Source organism: Onychomys torridus, chromosome 3 (assembly GCF_903995425.1).
Source record: "Onychomys torridus chromosome 3, mOncTor1.1, whole genome shotgun sequence".
In the NCBI taxonomy this organism is placed as follows: domain Eukaryota; kingdom Metazoa; phylum Chordata; class Mammalia; order Rodentia; family Cricetidae; genus Onychomys; species Onychomys torridus.
In genome coordinates, this window is record NC_050445.1 from 120378832 (window position 1) to 120391464 (window position 12633).

The 12633-nt window shown below is 40.8% G+C and overlaps 1 protein-coding gene and 1 pseudogene across 1 annotated transcript; one reads left to right on the forward strand and one right to left on the reverse strand.

Moving 5' to 3' along the window:
• The first annotated feature begins 1286 nt into the window (after positions 1-1286).
• Positions 1287-3504, forward strand: LOC118579843 (lithostathine-2). Its single transcript, XM_036181580.1, has 5 exons — positions 1287-1350; positions 1893-2032; positions 2337-2474; positions 3145-3256; positions 3437-3504. Exons 1-5 carry the CDS (start codon positions 1287-1289, stop codon positions 3502-3504), a joined length of 522 nt encoding a protein of 173 aa, XP_036037473.1.
• A 4331-nt stretch (positions 3505-7835) lies between these two features.
• LOC118579841 lies at positions 7836-10054 on the reverse strand (annotated as a pseudogene).
• Between the last annotated feature and the right edge of the window lie 2579 nt (positions 10055-12633).

A 12633-nucleotide genomic window follows, 5' to 3' on the forward strand; every position in this document is an offset into this window, starting at 1 on the left:
ATTAAAGAGAAATAAAATGTTACTATGGTGGAAAATCAATACAAAATTTACCCACTGGCAGAATCTAACGGTGGGTCAGCATAAACAATGAGGGAGAGTCTAATGAAATGTGTGGAAGCTGTACTGTATAAGGTGAAATGTAATCTTTATTGATATTAAGGTTCACTGAAGAGAAGGGAAGCAGCATGGACTTTCTGTTTGTGAGACAGAAAACATTCTCCTGAGCAATTTAGGATGAGAAGGATGATCCAAACAGGAGTAGGCCTGCAACATGGGCAGCTGACATCTAGGAAAGTGGAAAAGACAACTAGAATCTGTAAACGGAAAAGTTTGGAGAGTAAAGGGTGTGCAGTATGAAGCTAAAGAAAAGAGAAAAACAGAACAGGAAAATACCGGAATAGAAAACATTGAGTTCAGCCTTTTTTCTTGTGTAGGGCACATTAGAGAAGGCACCTAACTTGTCTAAATCTTAAATTGTCTATTTGCTTCACAGGCTGGTGTGCTCCATACCATGTGCTGCTGCAAACCGGGCTCCACACCTCACAGATTGTCCTGATCTGGAGTCAGACATGTCTGCTGCTCCTGCTGCTCCCCACCCCCAATAGCCATCTTGAATTCCTGGAAGGATTCTGTTCCTGCTCAGGGACATGGGAAGGAGGAATTTGGATGCTGTCATAGAACAAAATAGGTTTTTTTTTTTTTAACTTGAGAAGTTGGCCAATGGTGAATGTGAAGAATTCATCACCTGTGGTCATTCCCATGATGTTCCAGAAATGTGACTCCTACTGCCAGGATTTCTGTATGCCATCTGTGCCAAAGGCAAGGCTTCTGAGACTCCTTGCCCCTCCCCTTGATCAACTGCCATGACCCTTCTACCTTACCCTGTGGCATATAAAAGACCTACCAGTACATACATAGCCTGACAAGATTTGCTATTCCCAGCTGTCAGGTAAGTGTTTTTACAAGAGGAACACTCCTCAATACAAGCTATTCCAGATAGATGTAGGGAAAGAGACAAAGGGATGGCATAAAATGTTCTAGATGTACCAGTATGCTAGTGGGGGACCAAACTGCCTTTGTATTCCTGTGGCTATAAATTCCTAAAATCTCAAGAGAAGGGGTTGAGTATATGGGGATGCCAGACAGCCTTCTGAACTAAGAAATCAAGAGACAAAAGGCCTTGTGGAGAATCAAGCTTGTTGTGTTCACCACTCCTAAAGTTTCCTTCCCTTCTTCAACAGAATTGTTGATTTGGAATTCAAATCTAAGACTACCTGCTACACAACATGGCTCAGAACAATGCACACCATATCTTGTTTGCATGCCTGATGCTCCTGTCATGCAGCCAAGGTAAGCTTGTTGCACCATGATCCCTACAGACCTGAAGGCTTTGCTTCATTCCTAAACCTGCTCATGTTCTTCGGGAAAGGAAATGGTGAACAATGGAAGTAATTGCTTCACTGATTACAGTTAAATAGATCCTCCAATCCAAGAAGATTTGAGTTGGGATACTAATTTATCACCTGTTCATGACCACCAATGTTTTCTTAGTTGTTCTGGTTAAATCTAGAAGTCTTTATTAATTCATGGAGGCGTTTTTGCAGAGAATCGAAAATTGTGGATAATATATGAAGCAGATGAAAGGCAAGAGCTTCAGAAAAATGAGGGAACAACTGTGGAGAAATAGCAACAGAAAGTAATAGCGAGTTCTTGTCTCAAGGAAAGAAAACCTAGGAGAGAAAAGAAAGAAAGCAGGAGAGTAGAGTAAGCAGTCACTCTGCTGTCTGCTTTACATCTTTGCATATCTATAGAGTATCTTCAACAATGGCTGTCTCATATTCCAGGCTTTGCCCCTTCCTCAGTACCTCCTTCATTCCCCTCTCACTTCCCAGGCCAGAAGGCTGAAGAAGGCTTGCCTATGGACGAAAAAGACCTCCCTTCTGCCAGGATCAACTGCCCAGAAGGTGCTAATGCCTATGGTTCCCACTGCTACTACTTCATTGAAGATCGTTTGACCTGGGGGGAGGCAGATGTAAGTTAAAAGAGAAATATGGGGGGAGAGAGGTATCTGAAGGTAAAGACAGTTAACATTTCCTGGTAGCTTCATAATAGAGGACTGCTCACCTATTTTCCCCATACCAATGTTAGGATGACCCTTGATGGTGACTTTTGCTCACTCTGAATCTTTCCAGCAGAGATCTTGATGCTGAGTCACAGTACCATCAGGAACATTTCTTCACTATCCTTTTTCTCAAACATTCCCTAGTAAGACTAATATATTGTTCAGTAACACCCTTCTCCATTGAGTAATCTATTTTCTCTCTGAACATCTACAGCTCTTTTGCCAGAATATGAATTCAGGCCACCTTGTGTCAGTGCTCAGCCAGGCTGAGGGCAACTTTGTGGCCTCTCTGGTTAAGGAGAGTGGTACTACAGCTGCCAATGTCTGGATTGGACTCCATGACCCCAAAAGTGTGAGTGTGTGGCCTCTTTATCTTCCAATAATCAGGTGAAGGAGAAGTGGGAGAATCAAGCCTAGCCCGTGCAAAGCCAATTTTGCAACACTTGTAGAAAAGTAATGTGTTTGTGGGTGCTAGAATATATGAGCATGTTGAGGTTCATTGAGGATAGTTGTAGAGATAGCTGGGGATCAACTTATTAGAGCTCCATGCATTCATGGCCAGTTTTATTGTATTTCTTGAGAAGTGTTTGTTATGTACTCAGTATTATTTATTATATATCTTGATGATTTCTGTGTTAGGAGAGAATCCTTTTGAGATGACAGAGAAGAAAATAATTTATTGCTTGTTTTGGTGAAGCTGTTGCTTTATGAAAGCATCTAGTACTATCTAGTGATATGCTGAAATAGGCAAGGTTTGATTCTCAAGAAAGAGACAGACACCTTTCTGTGATACATGTTTAGGTGTCTTTGTAAAGTTCAGAGCACTTACTTCTCTGAAGGACAGTGAAAGGAGCTGGATATATCAGGAAGAAAGACGTAAAAACAAAGAAACACTATGATTCTCAATGGGAGTAGGATATTTATTTTTGTCCTATATTTTGGTCCATTTCTGAATATACACATGGTGCAGGTGTTTCTACCACTTTGAGTGACATTGGCTCCATTTGACATTTCCACTGTAGAACCGCCGTTGGCACTGGAGTAGCGGATCTCTGTTTCTCTACAAGTCATGGGCCACTGGAGCTCCCAGCACCAGCAATCGTGGCTTTTGTGTGTCACTGCTTTCAAACACAGGTAGGAGGCAAAGAGTTTGCTGTTTGCTTCTTCTGCTTGGCTCTGGGGACAGACCTGGGGCTGCAGGTAGAGGAAGGGTTACTTATGCAAGAAATAGAAGTTCCCCTTGTTTCCTATCTTGAGTCTCAGAACTAGGTGAAACCACACTCTCTCCCTCTGACTTTTTTCATTGACTTGTAGCATACAAGAAGTGGAAGGATGAAAACTGCGAGGCGCAGTACTCCTTTGTCTGCAAGTTCCAAAGTTAAAGTCACCTGAACAACAAATGCCCTGAACTCAGTTACTATGGATTAGAAAATGAAACAAGACCATCTGTTCACCCCAAATTAGATACTCTTTTCTGTTGAACTTTCAACACATTTGTAGTATTTGTATCAACCCCATTTTTTAGACCCCTGACCTAATGAAAATAAAATTGTGTCCACCACTTGTGCTGTCTTCTGTGTCTGCTGTGTTCATTGCCAATGGTTGGGTACCTGAGACAGAAGGGATTCTAGCACTGTCAAGCTTGCTCTGGAATTGCCATTGTTAAAATCGCAGCCTTCATCAACCCTTTGTGCCTTTTCTTAAGATACATTTAAAAGGCATGCATTCCTTGCAATTGCTTAGAGTGTGATTTATATAAATTGTGAATAGCATGGGTATTTTGGTACTGTATGGGATTTTAGAAGCTTAAGTTCTAAGGAAGCCACTTTTCTGTATTCAAGGATCCAACCATCTCATGCTGCAGAGGATCTATGTGCCTCCCAGTGCCTCCCAGATACTAGGAGCTGCAACTTCCTTAGGTTTCTTTACCTCTGCAGGTGGTTTTGTATGCAACAGTCTGAGTCTGGGAGGCCTCAGTAGCATCCCCTGCTTACAAAGCCAATTGCCACCCTCATGGCATCTCCACCTGCTGCTGGGAGCTCAGGCTGGCTTGAGTTTCAGTGTATCTCAACCATTCTGCCTGGAGAGCTGCTGCTGCATGTTGCTGCTAGAGACTCACACCCTGTGCATTTCATTTCAGGGAGGATTTCCATACCTCTGTTTCTCGATCCACACCAGGGCTCATCCTATCCCAGGCATCCTATCAGCCAGCAACTTCTCTCAGGTCCCATACTACCTTTACCATGGTTTTGCCTTTGGGGATACTGCCTGGTCTGCAGGGATCTCTGATCACTGCTGCTCATGGTAGTCAGACCTATCTTGGTGTCCCTGAATGCACACATGAAGATGCGGAGGCATCTGTTTCCTGGTCCTCTTGGTGTGCACCCTGCAGTCATCTTTCTCTGGTGACTTTGTCTCTTGCACAGCTGCCACAGCACCCTGCACTCTCGCTCTCCAGCTGCACCCATGGCTCTGTTCCTGTTGATGGGGGTCTGAAGTCTCTGCTGCACTCCAAACCATTGGCACTGCCTACCAATTGCCCCTCCTGCAGGGTCTCTGCTGGGTTCTTAAATGTTGAGTGTAACCTTCTGCCATGTTCCTCTGGCTGGCTGACTGCATTTTTCCCTCCATGGCTCTTTCACAGCAGAAAGCACACAGAACCCCTCAGCCACACTGGCTCATGGTGTCTGCCACCACTGTGATGATGCCCCAAGGTTTTCACCCCATGAGGCCTGTCTAGGGTAGCTACTCATTTTGCTGCAATCTGAAGCTAGTAGTCTTCAAAGAGGCTTTTCATTCTTGGACAGCCAGGTTCACAGTGTTTGCACAGTCCTGGGTGCCACTTTGTGTGCCTAGGTCCTGCTTGGGAAAACCTGCTCTTAGCCTAAGTGACACTCTTATTAAATCTTCACCATATCTCTAAAGCCTATATTTCTCAACTTTCACCAATTTTTTTTTTACAACTTTAAACCTAAGTTAGTAGAGAGAGAGAGAGAGAGAGAGAGAGACTTGCTGTAGCCTAACTTTAACTACTCTATTTTATATTTACAATTTTACTCCTGAAGAATAGAATATCACCACCTCAACTTAATTATTACCAGGCATGCCCCATGCTTTGAGGTGCCCCCTCTGTATGAGACTCTGCACCTACGTCCCTGTTTGGGCAACATCTGTGGGAATCCAGCTCCTACTTTTTCAAGGGTACTTAGGTAGAGGACAAGGGGTAAGCAACTATCAGATAGAAAGAAAGACCTAGACAATGAGAAGAAAGACAGAAACACAGGATAGCTGTGGTGATATATTGTGTACCCTAATAAAATTTACCTAAATATCAGAGAACAGAACAAGCCACTAGATTAAACATAGAGGCCAGACAGTTGTGGCACACACCTTTAATCATAGCACTCAGGAGGCAGAGGCAGAGATCCATCAGGATTTCTATAAATTCAAGTTCACACTGGGCTACATGAGATTGGCCTAGTCTAGGAGAGAAACCGAGCCAGGCAGTGGTGGCACATACCTTTAATCTCAGTCCCTGGTGAGTCTCATGTCTCTAATCCCAGCACTTGTGATCTTATGCCTTTGTTACCAGTATTTGGAAATCACACATTCCTTTAATCCCATCACTAGGAAGGAAAGAACATGGCTGGGTGGAAAAAGGTATGTACAGAATGAAGAGACAGGAAATAAAGATTTTTGGTTGAAGTCTTTGCAATAAAAGACCTAAAGAAACTTTGAGGACATATTTCAACATAATGTAGGTTACATGAAGCAAACAAAGCTATATATAGTCAACATTATGGTACATGGGCAAAATTGGAAGCATTTACAGTAAAATAATGGAAATAAATGAAGAACATCCACTTGTTCCATTCTGATTCAATGCATTGTTTCACATGTTAGCTAGAGTAATAAGACAAGACAAGGAAATAAAAGGAATTCTAGAAAAGGAAAAAGTATAGTCTTATTTCTTTGGTAAAAGTATCTTGTGCTCAGATGGTATTTTATTAATTTATTTTTAACTTCCATATAAAATTTAGGTAAACTTGTCAACTTTGACAAAGACATATGACAATTGTATGTGTGTTATGATACATTTGTACACCAATTTATGTAGTTCAGCCTTTATCTCACCATCTAATCTGTAAAAATGAGATATGTGATTGATTTTGGGATATGGCCCCTATGAGCCCAAGTTGTTTTGTGTGGGAGCCCACAGAGGGTATATAATGAGAACTTACTCAGGATCATGGAATCAGAGCTTGCTTTACCTAGCAGGGCTGCGTAAGTAGATGATTTGGCCACAAGCATGCTTACCAGGTGTTTGGAAGGGTCTACATTTGGCTGTATGGTGTGCTTTGATCTAGCAAGGGTGAGGTCTTTTGCCTCTCCCCATGAGATGTTAGAAAAAGCCTTTTTCCCCCCCAATCCCTTGAGGTTGTTGGGTAGTGATCCAGACCCTCCCAAAGCTATCATGTGTTTCTGTATTCTTCTCATTGGCTAAGTCTCACTTTCTATTTCATATTTCTTATCCCTTTCTCCCCCACCCAAGTACCTTGAAAAAAGTGGGAGCTAGACTCCCATGGATTTGACAATCATTAGGTGTGATTTTTTTAATATATTATATTACATTTTGTTTTCAGTTCTGTACTATAGTCAGGGATCTATCTTGTAAACTTTCTTTCTTACTTTGCTTCCCATCTAATAGGGTCCCAGCTATAACATCTTCGGTAAACTTATATCAATATGCTTTAATTATTTTGTGGTTATTTATATCTTATCTTTGCATATTTTTCTTTGAAACATTTTGTATCTTTCAGTATAACTCATATCCTCTATGGATATGTGACTATACAAACTGCATCTTAGTTGTTTTTCAGATTATGTGGATATAGTTATAATTCAGACTGACAATGAGTGCTCTTTGATTGGATTGAACTGTTTCATCAAATTTTACTTAATGTTTTCATCAATATAATAGGTGCTTATGGCTGAATTATATTGTTAAGTTTATTAAAATTTGAATTCTTCACTGCATTTGTAGAAAGCTTCCTTAAAGGGGCAATTAAATATTAATATACATTTTATTTATTTAAATCATCATATGTTTATTCATTAATTCATTCAAAGAATAATATTTAACAAACTACACTGGCCTTTAAGCCTCTGGTCTGTTGGTCACCAATTTATTCAGTATTTTAAAGCAAGCAATTTTCCTTAAAATCTCAAATCAACTATGGTTTTAAATTGTTCCCTTGAGTACAGAAAAGTGGCTTCCTTAGAACTTAAGCTTCTAAAATCCCATACAGTACCAAAATACCCATGCTATTCACAATTTATATAAATCACACTCTAAGCAATTGCAAGGAATGCATGCCTTTTAAATGTATCTTAAGAAAAGGCACAAAGGGTTGATGAAGGCTGCGATTTTAACAATGGCAATTCCAGAGCAAGCTTGACAGTGCTAGAATCCCTTCTGTCTCGGGTACCCAACCATTGGCAATGAACACAGCAGACACAGAAGACAGCACAAGTGGTGGACACAATTTTATTTTCATTAGGTCAGGGGTCTAAAAAATGGGGTTGATACAAATACTACAAATGTGTTGAAAGTTCAACAGAAAAGAGTATCTAATTTGGGGTGAACAGATGGTCTTGTTTCATTTTCTAATCCATAGTAACTGAGTTCAGGACATTTGTTGTTCAGGTGACTTTAACTTTGGAACTTGCAGACAAAGGAGTATTGCCCCTCGCAGTTTTTCATCCTTCCACTTCTTGTATGCTACAAGTCAATGAAAAAGTCAGAGGGAGAGAGTGTGGTTTCACCTAGTTCTGAGACTCAAGATAGGGAAACAAGGGGGAACTTCTATTTCTTGCATAAGTAACCCTTCCTCTACCTGCAGCCCCAGGTCTGTCCCCAGAGCCAAGCAAAAGAAGCAAACAGCAAACTCTTTGTCTCCTACCTGTGTTTGAAAGCAGTGACACACAAAAGCCACGATTGCTGGTGCTGGGAGCTCCAGTGGCCCATGACTTGTAGAGAAACAGAGATCCGCTACTCCAGTGCCAACGGCGGTTCTACAGTGGAAATGTCAAATGGAGCCAATGTCACTCAAAGTGGTAGAAACACCTGCACCATGTGTATATTCAGAAATGGACCAAAATATAGGACAAAAATAAATATCCTACTCCCATTGAGAATCATAGTGTTTCTTTGGCTTTTACGTCTTTCTTCCTGATATATCCAGCTCCTTTCACTGTCCTTTCAGAGAAGTAAGTGCTCTGACTTTACAAAGACACCTAAACATGTATCACAGAAAGGTGTCTGTCTCTTTCTGAGAATCAAACCTTGCCTATTTCAGCATATCACTAGATAGTACTAGATGCTTTCATAAAGCAACAGCTTCACCAAAACAAGCAATAAATTATTTTCTTCTCTGTCATCTCAAAAGGATTCTCTCCTAACACAGAAATCATCAAGATATATAATAAATAATACTGAGTACATAACAAACACTTCTCAAGAAATACAATAAAACTGGCCATGAATGCATGGAGCTCTAATAAGTTGATCCCCAGCTATCTCTACAACTATCCTCAATGAACCTCAACATGCTCATATATTCTAGCAACCCACAAACACATTATTTTCTACAAGTGTTGCAAAATTGGCTTTGCACGGGCTAGGCTTGATTCTCCCACTTCTCCTTCACCTGATTATTGGAAGATAAGAGGCCACACACTCACACTTTTGGGTCATGGAGTCCAATCCAGACATTGGCAGCTGTAGTACCACTCTCCTTAACCCAGAGAGGCCACAAAGTTGCCCTCACCTGGCTGAGCCACTGACACAAGGTGGCCTGAATTCATATTCTGGCAAAAGAGCTGTAGATGTTCAGAGAGAAAATAGATTACTCAATGGAGAAGGGTGTTACTGAACAATATATTAGTCTTACTAGGGAATGTTTGAGAAAAAGGATAGTGAAGAAATGTTCCTGATGGTACTGTGACTCAGCATCAAGATCTCTGCTGGAAAGATTCAGAGTGAGCAAAAGTCACCATCAAGAGGTCATCCTAACATTGGTATGGGGAAAATAGGTGAGCAGTCCTCTATTATGAAGCTACCAGGAAATGTTAACTGTCTTTACCTTCAGATACCTCTCTCCCCCCATATTTCTCTTTTAACTACATCTGCCTCCCCCAGGTCAAACGATCTTCAATGAAGTAGTAGCAGTGGGAACCATAGGCATTAGCACCTTCTGGGCAGTTGATCCTGGCAGAAGGGAGGTCTTTTTCGTCCATAGGCAAGCCTTCTTCAGCCTTCTGCCTGGGAAGTGAGAGGGGAATGAAGGAGGTACTGAGGAAGGGGCAAAGCCTGGAATATGAGACAAGCCATTGTTTGAAGATACTCTATAGATATGCAAAGATGTAAAGCAGACAGCAGAGTGACTGCTTACTCTACTCCCTGCTTTCTTTCTTTTCTCTCCTAGGTTTTCTTTCCTTGAGACAAGAACTCGCTATTACTTTCTGTTGCTATTTCTCCACAGTTGTTCCCTCATTTTCTGAAGCTCTTGCCTTTCATCTGCTTCATATATTATCCACAATTTCGATTTCTCTGCAAAAACGCCTCATGAATTAATAAAGACTTCTAGATTTAACCAGAACAACTAAGAAAACATTGGTGGTCATGAACAGGGTGATAAAATTAGTATCCCAACTCAAATCTTTCTTGGATTGGAGGATCTATTTAACTGTAATCAGTTGAAGCAATTACTTCCATTGTTCACCATTTCCTTTCCCGAAGAACATGAGCAGGTTTAGGAATGAAGCAAAGCCTTCAGGTCTGTAGGGATCATGGTGCAACAAGCTTACCTTGGCTGCATGACAGGAGCATCAGGCATGCAACAGATATTGGTGTGCATTGTTCTGAGCCATGTTGTGTAGCAGGTAGTCTTAGATTTGAATTCCAAATCAACAATTCTGTTGAAGAAGGGAAGGAAACTTTAGGAGTGGTGAACACAGCAAGCTGATTCTCCACAAGGCCTTTTGTCTCTGATTTCTAGTTCAGAAGGCTGTCTGGCATCCCCATATACTCAACCCCTTCTCTTGAGATTTTAGGAATTTATAGCCATAGGAATACAAAGGCAGTTTGGTCCCCCACTAGCATACAGGGTTCATCTAGAACATTTTATGCATCCCTTTGTCTCTTTCCCTACATCTATCTGGAATAGCTTGTATTGAGGAGTGTTCCTCTTGTAAAAACACTTACCTGACAGCTGGGAATAGCAAATCTTTGTCAGGCTATGTATGTACTGGTAGGTCTTTATATGCAACAGGGTAAGGTAGAAGGGTCATGGCAGTTTGATCAAGGGAGGGGCAAGGAGTCTCAGAAGCCTTGCCTTTGCACAGATGGCATACAGAAATCCTGGCAGTAGGAGTCACATTTCTGGAACATCATGGAATGACACAGGTGATGAATTCTTCACATTCACCATTGGCCAACTTCTCAAGTTAAAAAAAAAAAAAAAAACCCTAATTTGTTCTATGACAGCATCCAAATTCCTCCTTCCCATGTCCCTGAGCAGGTACAGAAGCCTTCCAGGAATTCAAGATGGCTATTGGGGGTGGGGAGCAGCAGGAGCAGCACAGAGAAGTCTGACTCCAGATCAGGACAATCTGTGAGGTGTGGAGACCGGTTTGCAGCAACACATGGTATGGAGCATACCAGCCTGTGAAGCAAATAGACAATTTAAGATTTAGACAAGTTAGGTGCCTTCTCTAATGTGCCCTACACAAGAAAAAAGGCTGAACTCCAATGTTTTCTATTCTGGTATTTTCCTGTTCTGTTTTTCTCTTTTCTTTAGCTTCATACCGCACACCCTTTACTCTCCAAACTTTTCCGTTTACAGATTCTAGTTGTCTTTTCCACTTTCCTAGAATGTCAGCTGCCCATGTTGCAGGCCTACTCCTGTTTGGATCACCCTTCTCATCCTAAATTGCTCAGGAGAATGTTTTCTGTCTCACAAACAGAAGTCCATGCTGCTTCCCTTCTCTTTCAGTGAACCTTAATATCAATAAAGATTACATTTCACCTTATACAGTACAAGCTTCACACATTTCATTAGACTCTCCCTCATTGTTTTATTCTGACCCACCGTTAGATTCTGCCAGTGGGTAATTTTGTATTGATTTTCCACCATAGTAACATTTTATTTCTCTTTAATTACAGAATGCACCATGAGAATTATCTTCTTTTTCAAACCATGTACTCCATGTAAACCTAGAATCCAAGACAACATGACTTAGGAAGCTATCATTTAAGATTTTTAAAGGGTCTGGGGAGATGTCTTAGCATTTGTGACTTCTTGCTGCTCTTGCAGCCGACCTGAGTTCAGTTGCTATTGTCTGTATCAAGCAGTTCACAACGTCCTGTAACTCCAACTCCAGGAGATCCAATGCCCTCTTCTTATTACCACAGTATCATGCACATATGTGCACAGACACACACACACACACACACACACACCACACACACACACACACATACACACACAGGAATAAAAACAATACAATAATCCTTTTGAAAAAAGCTTTTAGTGTTATCTACACCTTGATCTTTAGAAAAAGTGATTATGACTCTATAGAACAATCATTCTCAACCTATGGGCCATGTCCATTTTGTGGATTAAAGGACCCTTTCACATAGTCTGCTTAAGACCATCAGAAAACACAGATATTTATAATTTTATTTGTAGGATATATTTTCTTTCATATGTACAAGTAATGTTATAGATGCACACACATACACACACATTTACATAGAGATACAAGCACACAGGTGTGTGTGTGTGAAAACATAATGCAAAAATGCAAGGGCTACTAGAGAATGTGAAGGCAGCTAATACGGTGAAGATTAGAGGGTAATGGGGATTAAATATAGTCAAAATTCATGATAGACTTGAACAAAATTGTCATTGTGAAACTAATAATTGCTGGGGAGGTCTTTCTATCTGCTGTGAATGTGTTGCTCTGATTGACTGATAAATAAAATGCTGATTGGCCAATAGCCAGGCAGGAAGTATAGTATAGATGGTATAAGAAGAGAGAAGAATTCTGGGAAGTGGAAGTCTGAGTCAGGAGACACTGCCAGTAGCCGCCCTCATGAGAAGCAAGATGTGAAGGCAGAACTGGTACCATGCCACATGGTTAAACATAAATAAGAATATGGTTTAATTTAAATGTAAGATCCAGCTAGCAAGAAGCCTGGGCCATTAGCCAAACAGATTTAATAAATATAAGCACTGTGTGTTTATTTGTGTCTGAGAGGCTGTGAGCATGGTGGAACCAGGAAAACCCCAACTACTAATAATTTTTTCACAATAGTTGTCAATAAAGTTTTCTAATTTAAACTTTTTAAAATATGCATTTCCCAATGTGTATGCTACACAGTTAGGGCAATTAATAAATAAGAGAATTTTTCCTAGGAAATGTAAACAAAAACTTTTTTCTTTGGA